The sequence below is a fragment of the Sebastes fasciatus genome, chromosome 10 (genome assembly GCF_043250625.1).
Source record: "Sebastes fasciatus isolate fSebFas1 chromosome 10, fSebFas1.pri, whole genome shotgun sequence".
NCBI classification, from domain to species: Eukaryota; Metazoa; Chordata; class Actinopteri; order Perciformes; family Sebastidae; genus Sebastes; species Sebastes fasciatus.
This window is the reverse complement of record NC_133804.1, coordinates 20,383,832-20,404,095: the sequence shown is the minus strand read 5'-3', so window position 1 is coordinate 20,404,095 and position 20,264 is coordinate 20,383,832. Positions and strand designations below refer to the sequence as shown.

The window sequence follows — 20,264 nt, the reverse complement described above, 5'->3', positions numbered from 1 at the left end:
TATTTTACAAGCATCTTATAGGTGCATTGTGTGTTAAAGCTGACTGATATCTCCCTTTTAGGTTAGACTGCTTTAACCTTTTTTTTATACAGTTTTTATAGTACACCCTTTAGAGTGAGCCTTGGAGACTGTATTTGATTGAATATCCAACTGTCTGTTTCGGTATTTGGATATGTTTTGTTTGCTTTAGTGCAGATTGAGCATATAGTACAAGTATTTACTGAATGCTTATTATACACAAGGTTTCATATTGAACATGAATGTATTTTTTGACACTCTAATTTTCTTCCTTTAAAATTGGTACCTGCAATATTTGCATCTGCATGAAAGGACTTGTGATGGTCAGTAGTAGGAGTAGTGCGGTTTTTAGTCTATAATCATTTCAGGACCTCGGACAGCAACATCTCAGCTTTCCCCTCAATTTCCTCCCAAAAGTTTTTATTACTTTCATATTTTAGTAGTTATTTTCTTATTCTCTTCTGATTTATTTTATCTTGCAATACTTGTATTCAGATGTGGTTCATATTTTTATGGACACTTTTTTATGGCTGAAAATTCAAACAGAAGTGAGAAATCATAACCATGAACAGTTCTGAAGTGGCGACTCACAATTTGCAATGTTGCTTTTAAGCTGATTTCGAGTTACACTTTACTCACATTGAGCTTGCTGGACAGATCATTTGATGTTGGTTTTCTGCAGTTTTGTATTATGAACTCTTTGATAATGCACCTTCGTTTCTGTGCCGGTATTTCTCCATCTGTGTTTAGTAACATTGATAGTTAACTGTTGCACGCTATAAATTAATTCATTAATTTCAGCACCATGGACAGCATCTCACTTTTCATCACCTGCTCCTGTATTCATATTCAGGACTTAATATATATATTCTGAAATCTCTAGAGCTAGTTACCTCTCTTATTAAACTCTCTACATACTTTTTTCTAACTGAAGGCAGAATTTCATCTTTAAACCCTGAGCTGCTGTTCATATAATCAGCCCTGCTGGACTGTTCCACACAGCCTGGTTTGGTAACACTGCTCTATGTTGCTAGCTTTCTGTCTGTGCTTTGATTATGTGTGGAGTTTGTGATTTTAGGTTACATCCTGGGTTGAGATATTCCTTCTTTTATTTTTTAGTTGCAGTAGATGTTTTGTATTGCTGTTGTGTGCAGACCAGATTGCATAGAACGTTTTTTTAACCTATTTGCAGTTGTCGGTTCTTTCCTCCATTTGGACTCTAAGGGACGCTGTTGATCAGTGAAACAAAGTCTAGTGATGTTAGGACTGAGAGGAGAGAGGAGGAGAGAAAGAGGAGAGGCAGAAACACTGTTCTTCATACAGGGAGGCATTCGACGGATATACGGTCGCTTTGAAACAGCATTTTTTTTGTTTGATAATTGAACAGTTTTGCTCCGCAGAAATGCAGCTCTGTTGAACTGGAATGTAGATTACGTCTTCGTGGGTGGCTGTGGAATATTATTTGCTGTTACATTTAGGATTTTACTCTTAACGACATGGGGATACGCCAGCACCGATGCGGAAAATGGCTGTTGTGTTGGACACTTACATGGCAACTGATCGTTTTCGTCTTCATGATTTCCACCGTCAACGGCCAGATACGTTATTCAATACCGGAGGAGATGAAGAAAGGCTCTCTGATTGGTAATGTAGCGCAAGACCTTGGTTTGGATCTGAAGAGGCTCCGTTCTGGTCGGGCCCGTATCGTGACCGGAGAAAACAACCAGTACACCGAGCTGAAGACAGACAAAGGGATTCTAGTCGTGAATGAGAGAATAGACCGTGAAGAGCTTTGTGGAGACGTGACACCGTGCAGCTTCAGCTTCGAAATTATTTTGGAAAATCCGATTGAGCTGCACAGGGTGACGGTGGAAATATTAGACGTAAATGACCATGCGCCAACTTTTAAAAATGATGTAATTAATCTAGAAATCAGTGAATCTGCAACAATAGGATCTCAATTCGACTTGGAAAGCGCCTATGACCCCGATGCAGGGATTCACAGCTTGCAAAAATATGTTTTATCCCCTAATGATAATTTCGTTTTGAAACAGCACTCCAATGCTGATGGAAGCAGATTCGCTGTGATGATTTTACAGAAGCCATTAGACAGAGAGATGAATCCACACCTCTCTCTGAAGCTGATAGCAGTAGATGGAGGAACTCCGCAGCGATCTGGTACAGTAAATATAGAGATCACTGTTCTCGATGCTAATGATAATCCTCCTGTATTTAATCAATCCCTGTACACTGCTACTGTGACAGAAAATGCACCCATAGGCACGTATATAACTACTGTGAATGCTTCAGATGCCGACAGTGGGTCTAATGGCTTGGTCTCATACACTTTTTCTAATGTAAAGGGAAACTCTGGTGAAAAATTTAAAATTGACAGTTTATCCGGCAAAATAACTGTGGCTGGTAATATTGATTTTGAAAAGGACAAAAAATATGAAATAAGAGTGATCGCCAAAGATCAGAGTGCCCTAAGTGACGCAACCAAAGTTGTCATTGAGGTCACTGACATAAATGATAATGCTCCAGTTATAAATATAATGTCCTACTCCAGCCTGATTTCAGAGGATGTCCCTCCAGGCACGACTATAGCTGTTTTTAATGTCAAAGATGCAGACTCTGAAAGAAACGGTCAAATAACGTGCTCAATAGATTTTAATCTCCCCTTTAAAATCCAGTCTTCTTTGACTAATTATTACAATTTACTTTCAGATGCACCTTTTGATCGTGAAACGAAACCAGAATACAACATAACCATAACTGCAACCGATTCAGGGTCACCCCCACTTTCTACTAAAACAACTTTACATCTAAGAATTTCTGATGTTAACGATAATGCTCCACTCTTTACTAAACCAACTTATTCTGCCTATATTATTGAAAATAATGTCCCAGGGATTTCAATATTCAGTGTGAGCGCGCAAGATTCTGACTGGAATCAAAATGCAAGAATCTCTTACTTCCTGGAGGACACACAGGTCTCTGGCAGCCCAGTTTCTTCTTATGTGTCCATAAACTCTGAAACTGGACTTCTACATGCAGTGCGCTCATTTGATTATGAACAGATCAAGCAGCTTGTATTCACTGTCAAAGCGCAGGATGGAGGTTCCCCTCCACTCAGTAGCAACGTGACTGTGAAATTAATGATCCAGGACCAGAACGACAACCCCCCTCAGGTCCTGTACCCAGTCCAGACTGGTGGCTCTCTGGTGGCTGAAATGGTGCCTCGTTCAGCAGATGTGGGCTATCTGGTCACTAAAGTGGTGGCTGTTGATGTGGACTCTGGACAGAATGCCTGGCTCTCCTATAAACTGCAGAAAGCCACAGACAGGGCGCTGTTTGAAGTGGGCTTACAGAATGGAGAAATAAGAACTATCCGCCAAGTCACTGATAAAGATGCTGTGAAACAAAGACTGGCTGTTATAGTGGAGGACAACGGGCAGCCCTCTCGTTCAGCTACAGTCATTGTTAACGTGGCGGTGGCGGACAGCTTCCCTGAAGTGCTGTCTGAGTTCACTGACTTTACACACGACAAGGAGTACAATGACAACCTGACTTTTTACTTAGTGTTGGCTCTGGCTGTAGTCTCCTTCCTCTTCATCACGTGTTTAGTGGTTATTATATCAGTGAAGATCTACAGGTGGAGACAGTCTCGCGTCCTGTATCACTCCAGTCTCCCTGTGATTCCATATTATCCACCACGTTACTCAGACACTTTGGGGACAGGGACTCTCCAACATGTGTACAACTACGAGGTGTGCAGGACGACTGACTCCAGAAAGAGTGACTGTAAGTTCGGAGGAGCCGGTAGTCAGAACGTGCTGATAATGGACCCCAGTTCTACAGGGACGATGCAGCGGATACAGAGTGAGAAGAGCATCCTGGATGAACCAGACTCTCCTCTAGAGGTTGGCTTTGTCTTTTTATAAAATTCTTGAATCTGCAATTCAGTGTTTATTATTAGATAACTATTCAAATGCATTGGTTTCTCATTATTTCAAGTTCAAGTTACTTTATTTATCAGATGCACAATTACGACAAAGCAGTCATTGGCAGTGAAAATATTGGGTCTCAGGTTACCTTCAACAAACATAAAAATATAATATATGAAATAATAAATGTAAATTTGTGGTAGACAGTTTCAAATTGATAAACTGAATGTAAACAGGGATGTAGTATGTATGAATGATGAGAAGTAATACATATATATATATACACAGAGGTGTAAACAGTTTGTTAAACAGTAAACAGAGTATATAGAGCTAAGTTGACAGTATACTGGTGAAGTGTCCAGTGATGAACTTAGGAGCTCAAGAGTTCAAAAGTTGTATGGCCTGCGGGCAGAACAGTTTCTGGTTGGGGTATCTGAGGATCCTGTTGGCTTTCTTCCTACACCGCTGGGTGTAGAGGTCCTTCATGGACGGCTGCTCCGTACTGGTGATGTGCTGGGCAGTTATCTTAGCATTTTGTATTCAGGAATTTAAACCAGAGTGACATTTTGAAAACATGTACTCCTGTTTAAAGTGACACGTAATTAAAGCCTTGGTTTTTGCAGCGTCACTAGTAGCAAATCTGAATTAACGCCACATACTTAAATTTGAGTTAAACATACTGTCTTGTTTGCTCTATTCTTCTTGTCAGTGCCTGTCAGCACCATGGATAGTGCAACATTCAGGTCACTTTGTTGGAGTTTTGAAATGTTGTGCATCCTCCCCTGTTCAATGTGTTCCCTAACTGGCTTACTATGCCTGTTTGTGTGTGTGTGGGTGTGTGTCTGTCTGTCTGTCTGTGTGTGTCACATTTTGCTGATATGCACAGGAAGTTAATTATACTTTCATTAGTAACATTCAACCATTATTGAGATAATTCAACACACATTGTGATTAACCCCATACAAATCAGGGATGTCTGAGCAATGTGTAGTTCATTGCATCCAACTCACAGGGACGCTGTTGACCAGGCTGCTGAGATCTCAGAGCTTATTGCAGCTGTACCTCCCCCATCATCTCGAAATGTTACAGAGAAAGAGAGAAAAAAACAAGAGGGACGTTTTGTAAGAGGGAGATGTTTGAACACGGAGATACCAGGCTTAATATCAGCGTCCTTTGGAGTGTGGATTCTGGATGATATTACTGACATTTTTGTCTACAATCCTTTAATTGGATAACGTATTTGATACCACTTTTTTTGCGGACCGGAGGATGTCGGACAGAACAATGGCACAGCCAGGAGGACTACTGCTGTTTATCTCGGTTGTTTCTCTCAGCTCGGTCTTTGGGCAGGTCAGCTACTCCATTCCTGAGGAAATGGCGAAAGGATCTTTTGTCGGTAACATAGCACAAGATTTAGGTTTGGATGTGAAACGGCTGAAAGCAGGGAAAGCTCGTATATATACCGGAGAAGGTACAGAATACATCGAGCTGAATAAAGAAAGGGGAGTCCTCGTTATCAAAGAGCGGATAGACAGAGAGGCGCTCTGCGGACAGACGACGCCCTGTGCTCTGGATTTTCAGATCATTTTGGAGAATCCTTTGCAGTTTTACAGCGTCACTGTCGAGATCACAGACATTAACGATAACTCTCCCGGTTTTAAAAACAAGGAAATGAAATTTGAAATTAGTGAAACGACTCAAATTGGATCGAAATTTGTATTAGAAAAGGCTGTTGACGTCGATGTGGGTATTAATGGGCTCCGGGGCTATTCACTCAGTTCAAGTGACACATTCACTTTAACCCCTTACAGAATAGGCAGCAGTAGAAATGTTGAGATGCTGTTAACGAAGCATCTTGACCGAGAGAAACAGGAGCGGCTGTCTTTAGTATTGACTGCTTTAGATGGCGGCGACCCGCAGCTCTCTGGAACCATACTAATTGTTATAACAGTACTGGACGCAAATGATAATGCACCTGTTTGTACTCAAGCAGAGTATAAGACTAATGTGAAAGAAAACGCGTTGAAAGGAGCTGTTCTAACCACGGTGAGTGCATCTGACGCAGATGAGGGTCCGCATGGGCACATACAGTATTCAATTACTAATGTCCCAGAGGGCGCACATGAACTGTTTCATGTAGATAAAGAAAGTGGTTTGATTACGTTAATGGGAACGCTTGATTATGAGAAATTTAGACATTATGAGATAGATATCCAAGCATCAGATGAAATTAACTCAGACGTGTGTAAAGTTATAATTGAGGTGCTGGACACAAACGATAACCCACCAGCTATCAATATTATGTCAACGTTATCCAGTGTATCTGAGGATGTTAAACCAGGCACAGTTCTGACAATGATGAACGTTCAGGATCCAGATTCCGATGAAAATGGCAAAGTCCACTGCCTTTTAGATGAAAATACTCATTTTACAATCACGTCGACATCAAATAATTTCTTTACTTTAGTGACAGACAGTGATTTAGACAGAGAGCTCGCTTCTCAGTATAATATAACAGTGACGTGCTATGATGAAGGAGTGCCCTCCCTCTCCAGCAGCGTCACTCTCACCTTACAGATCTCTGATGTGAATGATAACGCGCCTGTCTTTGAGAGGAGCTCATATGAGGCCTACATTGTAGAAAACAACACACCAGGCCTCTCTATATTCACAGTGAAAGCCAGAGACGCTGACTGGAACCAGAATGCCCGTGTTTCTTACATACTGGAGGACTCCTCTGTTAACGGAGTGCCAGTCTCCTCATATGTGTCCGTTAGTGCTGATAGTGGAGTCATCCATGCAGTGCGCTCTTTTGACTACGAGCAGATCAAAGACTTCCACTTCCGCGTCAAAGCGCAGGATGGAGGTTCCCCTCCACTCAGTAGCAACGTGACTGTGAAAATACTGATCCAGGACCAGAACGACAACCCCCCTCAGGTCCTGTACCCAGTCCAGACTGGTGGCTCTCTGGTGGCTGAACTGGTGCCTCGTTCAGCAGATGTGGGCTATCTGGTCACTAAAGTGGTGGCTGTTGATGTGGACTCTGGACAGAATGCCTGGCTCTCCTATAAACTGCAGAAAGCCACAGACAGGGCGCTGTTTGAAGTGGGCTTACAGAATGGAGAAATAAGAACTATCCGCCAAGTCACTGATAAAGATGCTGTGAAACAAAGACTGACTGTTATAGTGGAGGACAACGGGCAGCCCTCTCGTTCAGCTACAGTCATTGTTAACGTGGCGGTGGCGGACAGCTTCCCTGAAGTGCTGTCTGAGTTCACTGACTTTACACACGACAAGGAGTACAATGACAACCTGACTTTTTACTTAGTGTTGGCTCTGGCTGTAGTCTCCTTCCTCTTCATCACGTGTTTAGTGGTTATTATCTCAGTGAAGATCTACAGGTGGAGACAGTCTCGCGTCCTGTATCACTCCAGTCTCCCTGTGATTCCATATTATCCACCACGTTACTCAGACACTTTGGGGACAGGGACTCTCCAACACGTGTACAACTACGAGGTGTGCAGGACGACTGACTCCAGAAAGAGTGACTGTAAGTTTGGAGGAGCCGGTAGTCAGAACGTGCTGATAATGGACCCCAGTTCTACAGGGACGATGCAGCGGATACAGAGTGAGAAGAGCATCCTAGATGAACCAGACTCTCCTCTAGAGGTTAGACTGCTTTAACATCGTTTCTACACACCTTTATCAATGTCAATTTTGAAATGTAAAGCTTGTAGGTTTTTGTGTGAAATAATGGAGCATTGCTTAGTTTGGGGATCATCTTATCTTAAACTCTGTGTCCTTACTCTGTAGGAATATCATATTATTTTTAGTATTTAAAATATATTCATCCAGTGCTTTCATCTCTGATTTTCTTCATTAACTAGATATAGGCCTATTTTTGAAGTGAATATTCGTCTTTTGAAAAGCGTATGTTTACTTGCTGGTTTAAGTTTAGCCTGTTGGGAACAGTAGTGTACATCAGCACCACGGACAGCGCACAGAACAGTTGTGGTACTCATTCACCATTTCTCTCTCTCTCTCTCTCTCTCTCTCTCTCTCTCTCTCTCTCTCTCTCTCTCTCTCTCTCTCTCTCTCTCTCTCTCTCTCTCTCTCTCTCTCTCTCTCTCTCTCTCTGTGTGTGTGTTTGCGTGTGTGTGTGTGTTTTGCCAGCTCCTCTGTGTTTCTTTAAATAACTGGTTTCCGTCTAAGTTGCTGTATGTAGGCTTGCCACTGATAAACAATGTAGACAAATAGACATTTATTAATTTTTTTTGTAATATCCACAAGTTATAGGTATACGCGGAATCATTTATTTGAATTTTGCATTTAATTTTTTAGCACCATGGACAGTGCAAACGATGGTTGTGTCATTGCAATGCTCTCAGTTTTTGGTAGCCTGAAGCATCATTTACATTCTGGCCATTTCATGCTCTTTGACTCCGTAGTACATTTAGCTGCGTGTGCTCTTGTGTAGCTGTACTTGTGGGTTTTTGGTCCCATAACTTTTTGTTTGGTTGTTTTATGCTTCGTATTCCTAGTTATGTTATATTTTGCTTTAGTCATCTGTTTGTAATTGATCAGTAATGTAGACAGAAGATAATTTAAGTGTTTCTTTTTGTTGTAATGTTGTTTTAAATGTCTTTATTGTGGTTGCCACAGTAAGCGGCTGTGTAGTTCAGTCCATTGAACAGAGAGGGACGCTGTTGGCCATCGAGTTACTGAGGAAGCATTTGTTGCAGTACCTCCCCTATATCTCAGCATATTACATTGGGACATAGGCAGAGGTGGAGTTAACAGTCGGGACTGCCACTGCATACGCTTGGACGGCACAATGGGATTCCTTTGTTCCACAATTTAGGATAAGTGCCATATTTAGGACCGTGTAGCTGTATCTGCGGGTCAAAATCGGAACCTGGGACGAAGAATCGAAAGGATTATCTGATTTTCTTCACAGACGTGTCGACCGGAACGATGGGATGGCAAGTGCTGTTGTTTATCTCGCTGCTCTCTCTCGGTGTAGTGCACGGGCAAGTCAGCTACTCCATTCCTGAGGAAATGGCAAAGGGGGCTCTAATAGGAAATATAGCCCAGGATTTAGGTTTAGGTGTGGAAAGACTGAAGTCCGGTAAAGCTCGTATTTATACTGGTAACACTGAGGAATATATCGAGCTGAAGAGAGAAAGAGGAGTCCTCCTTATTAAAGACAGAATAGACAGAGAAGCTCTATGCGGGCAAACAATGCCTTGCGCACTCCATTTCCAAATGATCCTGGAAAACCCAATGGAGTTTTACACGGTTACTGTCGAGATTACCGATATAAATGACAACCCTCCGACGTTTGACAGAGGTGAGATGAAATATGAAATTAGCGAATCAGCTCTAACTGGAGCTCGATTCGTTTTAGAGAAAGCAATAGACGATGATGTTGGAATAAACGGATTGAACAGCTACGCCCTGAAGCCCAGTGATAATTTCGCTCTGAAAACCATCAGCAGAGGAGATGGGACTAAACATGTCGAGATGGTTTTACAGAAACCATTAGACCGAGAAAAACATGAGCATATATCATTAATACTAACAGCTCTGGATGGTGGTGAACCACAGCTTTCAGGGACAATACAGATTAGCATAACTGTTTTAGACGCAAATGACAACCCGCCCGTTTGTTCAAAACCGGAATATAAAGCAAGTGTTACAGAGAATGCTCCTGTTGGCACTGTAATAACCACCGTAAGGGCTACAGACATAGATAAAGGCAGTAACGGAGTAGTCACATACATGATTTCAAAATCTGCAGCAGCGGGTCTCTTTGAAATTGATGCAAATACTGGAATATTGACTTTAACTGGAAATGTAGATTATGAAAAAAGGAGACTGTATGAGCTCGACGTTCAGGTGTCAGATCAGGGAGGATTATCAGACGCATGTAAAGTAATTGTGGACGTCACAGATACAAATGATAACCCTCCGTCTATTAACATAATGTCTAACTCAAACACAGTATCTGAGAACATGAAACCGGGAACGGTTGTTACGATGCTTAATATACAAGATGCGGACTCAAATGATAACGGTAAAGTTATGTGTGTTTTAAACGAAAATATTCCGTTTGCCATTAAATCAACAACAAATAATTTCTTTACCGTTATAACAGACAGTGATTTAGACAGAGAGAGATCCTCTGAGTATAATATAACAGTGACGTGCTCTGATGAGGGAGTGCCCTCTCTCTCCAGCAGCGTCACTCTCACCTTACAGATCTCTGATGTGAATGATAACGCGCCTGTCTTTGAGAGGAGCTCATATGAGGCCTACATTGTAGAAAACAACACACCAGGCCTCTCTATATTCACAGTGAAAGCCAGAGACGCTGACTGGAACCAGAATGCCCGTGTTTCTTACATACTGGAGGACTCCTCTGTTAACGGAGTGCCAGTCTCCTCATATGTGTCCGTTAGTGCTGATAGTGGAGTCATCCATGCAGTGCGCTCTTTTGACTACGAGCAGATCAAAGACTTCCACTTCCGCGTGAAAGCGCAGGATGGAGGTTCCCCTCCACTAAGTAGCAACGTGACTGTGAAAGTACTGATCCAGGACCAGAACGACAACCCTCCTCAGGTCCTGTACCCAGTCCAGACTGGTGGCTCTCTGGTGGCTGAAATGGTGCCTCGTTCAGCAGATGTGGGCTATCTAGTCACTAAAGTGGTGGCTGTTGATGTGGACTCTGGACAGAATGCCTGGCTCTCCTATAAACTGCAGAAAGCCACAGACAGGGCGCTGTTTGAAGTGGGCTTACAGAATGGAGAAATAAGAACTATCCGCCAAGTCACTGATAAAGATGCTGTGAAACAAAGACTGACTGTTATAGTGGAGGACAACGGGCAGCCCTCTCGTTCAGCTACAGTCATTGTTAACGTGGCGGTGGCGGACAGCTTCCCTGAAGTGCTGTCTGAGTTCACTGACTTTACACACGACAAGGAGTACAATGACAACCTGACTTTTTACTTAGTGTTGGCTCTGGCTGTAGTCTCCTTCCTCTTCATCACGTGTTTAGTGGTTATTATATCAGTGAAGATCTACAGGTGGAGACAGTCTCGCGTCCTGTATCACTCCAGTCTCCCTGTGATTCCATATTATCCACCACGTTACTCAGACACTTTGGGGACAGGGACTCTCCAACACGTGTACAACTACGAGGTGTGCAGGACGACTGACTCCAGAAAGAGTGACTGTAAGTTCGGAGGAGCCGGTAGTCAGAACGTGCTGATAATGGACCCCAGTTCTACAGGGACGATGCAGCGGATACAGAGTGAGAAGAGCATCCTGGACGAACCAGACTCTCCTCTAGAGGTCGGTTAAATGATTCATAATTCTTCACAAACTTGCAATGCATTCATTATATTGTATTCTTAGATTACAGATACTACTTGGCTTTATGGCGTGTCTCACTGCTCAGGGGTCATTTTCAGGACCACTAGTGATGGACAGCTCCTCTAAGAGTTGAGCCAGTTAACTGAAGCGAGAAAGAGTCACTAAGGAAAATGCACACCATAAAAGACCTACCAGACTCTCCTCTAGAGGTCAGACTGCTTTAATATTGCCTAAGTGCATTCTTAATGATTTAAAATATAATTGATGACACTACTTTTTTCTTTAAGCAACAAACAGGGAAGCATCATATTTTAAACAGCATTATGTGTTTAGGTGGCATGTTTTTATGCTCTATTTACCATGAAGACTATTTACTCTTCAGAGATTTTGGTTTTACTTCTCCTAAACATTTACTTAGTACTTCTGAATACATTTTAACTACAGCCGGTCTCCTTGGATGACAAAATACAGTATTATTAATATTATTATTAGTAGTAGTAGTAATTTTGGTTGTTGTTGTTGTAGTTATAGTTATAGTAGTGATAATGGAATTAATAGAAGAATTATTTGTTATTATAATTTCGATCTGTCTTCTTCACAGACATGATTGTTTTGTTTTTATAATAATTATTATTATTACTAATATTAGTAGTAGCAGCAGCAGTGATAATGGACGTAGTAGTAAGATATTTTCCATAGAAAGTTTCAATATATTTTTCAGTCTCTTCATGGCATCACGTTATTCGAAAAGCTTTCTGGTAGTTTTGGCTCTCATTCAGAGTTGATTCACTTCAGAACTGCGGACAAGGACCTATATAGTACAGCCTCTTGTTTAACCAGTCTGTCAGCGACTGTTTCTGCAGTTTTAATATCGGTGTTTTCCTCTGTTCTACTCAGTATTTGTCAATTATTATTATTATACAGAGGAAACCTTTTATTTTTTTCTGAGATATGTTTCTCTTTCCTATCTTTCATTTGGATTTTATATCCACCCTGATCTCTAACACATCTGCAACATCTGATTAACACTGTGCTTCATTGTTTATCTATTATATTTAAATATATTTTTAAAAATGACCTAAACTTTCAATAATTTCTTTATGTCGTCGTTTGTGAATTCCAAATTATTACTTTTATTATTGTAACTAACTTTCCATATGGTTTACAGTGAGTTCTTGTGAGCTGAATTTTAGTCGGTTTTCTGCAGTTTTATAATATGGACTCTTAGGGCCGCTGTTGACCAGAGTGTTGGTGAATGAGAGCAGGGTTATAGCAGCACCTCCCATGTAACATCGACACAGTACAGAGAGAACACGACGGGTAGAGGACGGACCATTCTGGTGGTGGAATATTTTGTAAAAGAAAAGGACAAATTTCGATCTGCAAGAGATTTGCCTCAGATGACTGGGTTGTGCAGCTGTTCATTTGAGATTTGACATTGGAATCTGACGGGTATCTGTTTTTGTTTGGAGTATAAGTCGACTGGGGGAAATCATCGGATAGAACAATGAATCTGCAAGTACTGCTGTTTATCTGTCTCCTTTCCCTCGACTCGGTGTTCGGGCAGGTCAGCTACTCTATTCCGGAGGAAATGGCGAAAGGCTCTTTAGTGGGCAACATAGTGCAAGATTTAGGATTAGAAATAAAGCGTTTGATATCAGGTAAAGCTAAGATCTATACGAGGAACAATGACGGGTACATCGAGCTGAACAGAGAGAGAGGAGTCCTCCTCGTCAAAGACAGAATCGACAGAGAGGTGCTGTGTACAGAGACGGCGCTCTGTGCTTTACATTTTCAGATTATTTTGGAGAATCCGATGGAGTTTTACACTGTTACCGTTCAGATCACAGATATCAATGATAATGCACCAGCATTTGAAAAAAGTGAAATTGATTTTAAAATAAGTGAGTCGGCGGTCATCGGGGCAAAATTTGTGCTGGAGAGAGCTGTGGATCTTGATGTTGGAATTAATGGTGTTCAAAACTACGAATTAAGACCGACTGATAATTTTGCTCTGAAACTGCATAATAATGCTAACGGGAATAAAAACGTTGAGATGGTGCTACAGAAGCCTTTAGACAGAGAGAAACAGGAGCAGATATCTCTGGTGTTAACGGCTGTAGATGGAGGAGAGCCGCAGATGTCAGGAACAATGCTGATTGTTATTACAGTGTTAGACGCTAATGATAATGCCCCCGTTTTTACACAGCCAACATACAAAGCTACAGTTACTGAAAACTCACCTAAAGGAACAGTTGTTGCCACTGTTTCAGCCTCAGATGCAGATCAGGGTTCATACGGTAAAATAACATATTCAATCACGAATACTTTAGGAAATGTCAGGAAAATGTTTGAGGTAAACAAGGAAAATGGCGAAGTTTCCTTAATTGAAAATATTGACTTCGAAAAGTCAAGACACTTTGAAATAAATGTACGTGCGAGTGATGAGGGAGGACTCACAGATTCTTGTAAGTTAATTATTGATGTGCAAGATGTAAATGATAACAAGCCTGAAATCAACATAATGTCGAAGTCAACTGTGATATCAGAGGATGCTAAACTCAATACAGTCGTTACAATGATAAATATTGAGGACCTAGATTCAGGAGAAAACGGTAACGTGAAATGCTTTATCAGCGAAAATATACCCTTCATTTTAAAAACATCAACAAATAATTTCTATAGTTTAGTAACAGACAGTGATTTAGACAGAGAGAGATCCTCTGAGTATAATATAACAGTGACGTGCTCTGATGAGGGAGTGCCCTCCCTCTCCAGCAGCGTCACTCTCACCTTACAGATCTCTGATGTGAATGATAACGCGCCTGTCTTTGAGAGGAGCTCATATGAGGCCTACATTGTAGAAAACAACACACCAGGCCTCTCTATATTCACAGTGAAAGCCAGAGACGCTGACTGGAACCAGAATGCCCGTGTTTCTTACATACTGGAGGACTCCTCTGTTAACGGAGTGCCAGTCTCCTCATATGTGTCCGTTAGTGCTGATAGTGGAGTCATCCATGCAGTGCGCTCTTTTGACTACGAGCAGATCAAAGACTTCCACTTCCGCGTCAAAGCGCAGGATGGAGGTTCCCCTCCACTCAGTAGCAATGTGACTGTGAAAGTACTGATCCAGGACCAGAACGACAACCCCCCTCAGGTCCTGTACCCAGTCCAGACTGGTGGCTCTCTGGTGGCTGAAATGGTGCCTCGTTCAGCAGATGTGGGCTATCTGGTCACTAAAGTGGTGGCTGTTGATGTGGACTCTGGACAGAATGCCTGGCTCTCCTATAAACTGCAGAAAGCCACAGACAGGGCGCTGTTTGAAGTGGGCTTACAAAATGGAGAAATAAGAACTATCCGCCAAGTCACTGATAAAGATGCTGTGAAACAAAGACTGACTGTTATAGTGGAGGACAACGGGCAGCCCTCTCGTTCAGCTACAGTCATTGTTAACGTGGCGGTGGCGGACAGCTTCCCTGAAGTGCTGTCTGAGTTCACTGACTTTACACACGACAAGGAGTACAATGACAACCTGACTTTTTACTTAGTGTTGGCTCTGGCTGTAGTCTCCTTCCTCTTCATCACGTGTTTAGTGGTTATTATATCAGTGAAGATCTACAGGTGGAGACAGTCTCGCGTCCTGTATCACTCCAGTCTCCCTGTGATTCCATATTATCCACCACGTTACTCAGACACTTTGGGGACAGGGACTCTCCAACACGTGTACAACTACGAGGTGTGCAGGACGACTGACTCCAGAAAGAGTGACTGTAAGTTCGGAGGAGCCGGTAGTCAGAACGTGCTGATAATGGACCCCAGTTCTACAGGGACGATGCAGCGGATACAGAGTGAGAAGAGCATCCTGGATGAACCAGACTCTCCTCTAGAGGTTGGTTAATTGATCAAACATTCTTCACAAATTTTGCAGTGTATTCATTTCAATGTATTTTTAGATTACAGACATTACTTGGCTATGGTGGCGTGTCTTACTGCCTGCTCATGGGGCATTTTCAGCACCACTAGTGATGGACAGCTCCTCTAAGAGTTGAGCCACTTAACTGAAGCAAGAAAGAGTCACTAAGGAAAATGCTCACCATAAAAGACCTACTCTGATGCTGATACTTGTTACCAATGCAATTGCAATAGCAATTCCCATGTTTATGCTTTCTCGGGGGACTCTCCTCTAGAGGTCAGACTGATTTAATATCGCTTCAGTGTATTCTTAATGATTTAAAATATAATTGATGACACTACTTTTTTCCTTAAAGTAACAAACAGGGGAACATACTATTTTAAATATCATTATGTGTTTCAGTGGCATGTTTTTGTGCTCTATTTAACCATGTAAACTATTTACTTATTCAGACTGTATGGGTTTACTTCACGTGGTCAATCCCCAAAGGAATTTTGAATACATTTTAACTTCAGCCTGTCTTCTTGAAAGACAAAATGTATTATTATTATTAGTAGTAGTAGTAGTAGTAATAGTAATAGTAGTTTTTGTTGTTGTTGTTGTTGTTGTTGTTGTAGGCCTAGTAGTGATAATGGAATTGATAGAAGAAATATTTTATATTATAACTTTGATCTGTCTCCTTCACAGACATGATTTGTTTTGTTTTTATAATAATAATTGTTATTACTAATAATAATATTAGCAGCAGCAGTGATAATGGACGTAGCAGTAAAATATTTTCCATAGAAAGTTTAACATATTTTCCAGTCTCTTCATGGCATCACGTTATTCGAAAAGCTTTCTGGGAGTTTTGGCTCTCATTCAGAGTTGATTCACTTCAAAACTGCGGACAGCGACATACATAGTACAGCCTCTAGTTTAACCAGTCTGTCAGCGACTGTTTCCGCAGTTTTAATATCGGTGTTTCCCTCTTTTCTTCTCAGTATTTGTCAATAATTATCATTATTTAGAGGAAACCTTTTATTTTTTTTTGAGATATGTTTCTCTTTCCTATCTTTCATTTGGATTTTATATTCACTCTTTTCTCTTACACATCTGCAACATGTGATTAACACTGTGTTTCATTGTTTATATATTATATTTAAATATATTATTATAATGACCTAAACAGTTAACGTGATGGCTTTCAATAATTTCTTTATGTCGTCGTTTGTGAATTCCAAGTTATTACTTTATTATTGTAACTAAATTCCCAGATGGTTTACAGTGAGTTCTTGTGAGCTGAATTTTAGTCGGTTTTCTGCAGTTTTATAGTATGGACTCTTAGGGCCGCTGTTGACCAGAGTGTTGATGAATGAGGGCAGGGTTATAGCAGCACCTCCCATGTAACATCGACACAGTACAGAGAGAACACGACGAGTAGAAGACGGATCATTCTGGTTGTGGAATATTTTGTAAAAGAAAAGGACAAATTTCGATCTGCAAGGAATTTGCTTCAGATGACTGGGTTGTGCAGCTGTTCATTTGAGATTTGACATTGGAATCTGACGGGTATCTGTTTTTGTTTGGAGTATAAGTCGACTGTGGATCCTCACTGGGGGAAATCATCGGATAGAACAATGAATCTGCAAGTACTGCTGTTTATCTGTCTCCTTTCCCTCGACTCGGTGTTCGGGCAGGTCAGCTACTCTATTCCGGAGGAAATGGCGAAAGGCTCTTTAGTGGGCAACATAGTGCAAGATTTAGGTTTAGAAATAAAGCGTTTGATATCAGGTAAAGCTAAGATCTATACGAGGAACAATGACGGGTACATCGAGCTGAACAGAGAGAGAGGAGTCCTCCTCGTCAAAGACAGAATCGACAGAGAGGTGCTGTGTACAGAGACGGCGCTCTGTGCTTTACATTTTCAGATTATTCTGGAGAATCCGATGGAGTTTTACACTGTTACCGTTCAGATCACAGATATTAATGATAATGCACCAGCATTTGAAAAAAATGAAATTGATTTTAAAATAAGTGAGTCGGCGGTGATCGGGGCAAAATTTGTGCTGGAGAGAGCTGAGGATCTTGATGTTGGAATTAATGGTGTTCAAAACTACGAATTAAGACCGACTGATAATTTTGCTTTGAAACTGGACAATAATGCAGATGGGAATAAAAACGTTGAGATGGTGCTACAGAAGCCTTTAGACAGAGAGAAAGAGGAGCAGATATCTCTGGTGTTAACGGCTATAGATGGAGGAGAGCCGCAGATGTCAGGAACAATGCTGATTGTTATTACAGTCTTAGACATCAATGATAATGCCCCCGTTTTTACACAGCCAACATACAAAGCTACAGTTACTGAAAACTCACCTAAAGGAACATTTGTTGCCACTGTTTCAGCCTCAGATGCAGATCAGGGTTCATACGGCAAAATAACTTATTCAATCACAAATACTTTAGGAAATGTCAGGAAAATGTTTGAGGTTAATAAAGAAAATGGCGAGGTTTCCTTAATTGGAAATATTGACTTCGAAAAGTCAAAACACTTTCAAATAAATTTACGTGCTAGTGATGAGGGAGGACTCACAGATTCGTGTAAGTTAATTGTTGATGTGCAAGATGTAAATGACAACAAACCTGAAATTAACATAATGTCGAAGTCAAATGTGATATCAGAGGATGCTAAACTCAATACAGTCGTTACGATGATAAATATTGAGGACAAGGACTCAGGAGAAAACGGTAACGTGAAATGCTTCACTAGCGAAAATATGCCCTTCATTTTAAAAACATCAACAAATAATTTCTATAGTTTAGTAACAGACAGTGATTTAGACAGAGAGAGATCCTCTGAGTATAATATAACAGTGACGTGCTCTGATGAGGGAGTGCCCTCCCTCTCCAGCAGCGTCACTCTCACCTTACAGATCTCTGATGTGAATGATAACGCGCCTGTCTTTGAGAGGAGCTCATATGAGGCTTACATTGTAGAAAACAACACACCAGGCCTCTCTATATTCACAGTGAAAGCCAGAGACGCTGACTGGAACCAGAATGCCCGTGTTTCTTACATACTGGAGGACTCCTCTGTTAACGGAGTGCCAGTCTCCTCATATGTGTCCGTTAGTGCTGATAGTGGAGTCATCCATGCAGTGCGCTCTTTTGACTACGAGCAGATCAAAGACTTCCACTTCCGCGTCAAAGCGCAGGATGGAGGTTCCCCTCCACTCAGTAGCAACGTGACTGTGAAAGTACTGATCCAGGACCAGAATGACAACCCTCCTCAGGTCCTGTACCCAGTCCAGACTGGTGGCTCTCTGGTGGCTGAAATGGTGCCTCGTTCAGCAGATGTGGGCTATCTGGTCACTAAAGTGGTGGCTGTTGATGTGGACTCTGGACAGAATGCCTGGCTCTCCTATAAACTGCAGAAAGCCACAGACAGGGCGCTGTTTGAAGTGGGCTTACAGAATGGAGAAATAAGAACTATCCGCCAAGTCACTGATAAAGATGCTGTGAAACAAAGACTGACTGTTATAGTGGAGGACAACGGGCAGCCCTCTCGTTCAGCTACAGTCATTGTTAACGTGGCGGTGGCGGACAGCTTCCCTGAAGTGCTGTCTGAGTTCACTGACTTTACACACGACAAGGAGTACAATGACAACCTGACTTTTTACTTAGTGTTGGCTCTGGCTGTAGTCTCCTTCCTCTTCATCACGTGTTTAGTGGTTATTATATCAGTGAAGATCTACAGGTGGAGACAGTCTCGCGTCCTGTATCACTCCAGTCTCCCTGTGATTCCATATTATCCACCACGTTACTCAGACACTTTGGGGACAGGGACTCTCCAACACGTGTACAACTACGAGGTGTGCAGGACGACTGACTCCAGAAAGAGTGACTGTAAGTTCGGAGGAGCCGGTAGTCAGAACGTGCTGATAATGGACCCCAGTTCTACGGGGACGATGCAGCGGATACAGAGTGAGAAGAGCATCCTGGATGAACCAGACTCTCCTCTAGAGGTCAGTTAAATGATCCATCATTCTTCACAAATTTTCAGTGTATTTATTTTAATGTATTTTTAGATCAGAGACATTACTTGGCTTTGTGGTGTGTCCAGCTGCCTGCTCAGGTGGCATGTTCAACACCACTAGTGATGGACAGCTCCTCTAAGAGTTGAGCCAGTTAACTGAAGTGTGAAAGAGTCAGTAAGGAAAATACACACCATAAAAAAACATCTCTGATGCTGATACTTGCAAATGCAATAGCAATTTACATGTTTTGCTTTCTTGGGGGATTTACTAAAGATTGGGTGAATTGCATGGATTGTAATCTTAGATTACAGATATTACTTGGCTTCATTGCGTGTCTCACTGCCTGCTCGGTGGGCATGTTCAGCACCATTAGTGATGGACAGCTCCTCTCAGAGTTGAGCAAGTTAACTTACATTAAGAGTCATAAAAGACCTACTCTTGATACTGATACTTGTTACCAACCTGTAATCTTGTTGTTTGTACTGCATTTTCTTGGGTCTGTTGTAATTAGAAAATATGTATGGACTTGTTGCTTCCAGCTAGGTGTTTTATTTCGTTTGTGTGTGTGGAGAGACACATCAAATGAATCTTCCATAGAAATGTTTCAACATATTTTCCAGTCCGTTAATGGCATCACGTTATTCGAGAAGCTTTCTGGTAGTTTTGGCTCTAATTCAGGGTTGATTCACTTCAGAACTGCGGACAGCGACATACATAGTACAGCCTCTAGTTTAACCAGTCTCTAAGCGACTGTTTCTGCAGTATTAATATCGGTGGTTTCCTCTGTTCTTCTCATTATTTGTCAATAATTATCATTATATAAAGGAAACCCTTTATTTTTGGAGATATGTTTCTCTTTCCTATATTTCATTGGGATTTTAAATCCACCCTGATCTCTAACACATCTGCAACATCTGATTAACACTGTGCTTCATTGTTTATATATTATATTTAAATATATTTTTAAAAATTACCTAAACTTTCAATAATTTC

At 41.5% G+C, this 20,264-nt stretch overlaps 6 protein-coding genes across 19 annotated transcripts in view; all 6 read left to right on the top strand.

The window, feature by feature from the left end:
- The window catches only part of LOC141775468 (protocadherin gamma-C5-like), a 227,851-nt gene that overhangs the window by 93,046 nt on the left and 114,541 nt on the right, over window positions 1–20,264 (top strand). The window lies entirely within an intron of this gene.
- On the top strand, window positions 939–4,374 carry LOC141775461 (protocadherin gamma-A7-like). The gene is made up of 2 exons (XM_074648849.1): window positions 939–1,901; window positions 3,186–4,374. Exons 1-2 carry the CDS (start codon window positions 1,515–1,517, stop codon window positions 3,960–3,962), a joined length of 1,164 nt encoding a protein of 387 aa, XP_074504950.1. The 5' UTR covers window positions 939–1,514; the 3' UTR covers window positions 3,963–4,374.
- Window positions 4,513–7,886, top strand: LOC141775462 (protocadherin gamma-A2-like). The gene has a single exon (XM_074648850.1). The coding sequence runs from the start codon at window positions 5,235–5,237 to the stop codon at window positions 7,647–7,649; it is 2,415 nt and encodes an 804-aa protein (XP_074504951.1). The 5' UTR covers window positions 4,513–5,234; the 3' UTR covers window positions 7,650–7,886.
- On the top strand, window positions 7,882–12,411 carry LOC141775463 (protocadherin gamma-A2-like). The gene has a single exon (XM_074648851.1). It carries the CDS (start codon window positions 8,940–8,942, stop codon window positions 11,325–11,327), a length of 2,388 nt encoding a protein of 795 aa, XP_074504952.1. The 5' UTR covers window positions 7,882–8,939; the 3' UTR covers window positions 11,328–12,411.
- On the top strand, window positions 12,589–15,255 carry LOC141775487 (protocadherin gamma-A2-like). Its single transcript, XM_074648917.1, has one exon. It carries the CDS (start codon window positions 12,847–12,849, stop codon window positions 15,238–15,240), a length of 2,394 nt encoding a protein of 797 aa, XP_074505018.1. The 5' UTR covers window positions 12,589–12,846; the 3' UTR covers window positions 15,241–15,255.
- LOC141775490 (protocadherin gamma-A2-like) lies at window positions 16,466–19,283 on the top strand. The gene has a single exon (XM_074648919.1). It carries the CDS (start codon window positions 16,875–16,877, stop codon window positions 19,266–19,268), a length of 2,394 nt encoding a protein of 797 aa, XP_074505020.1. The 5' UTR covers window positions 16,466–16,874; the 3' UTR covers window positions 19,269–19,283.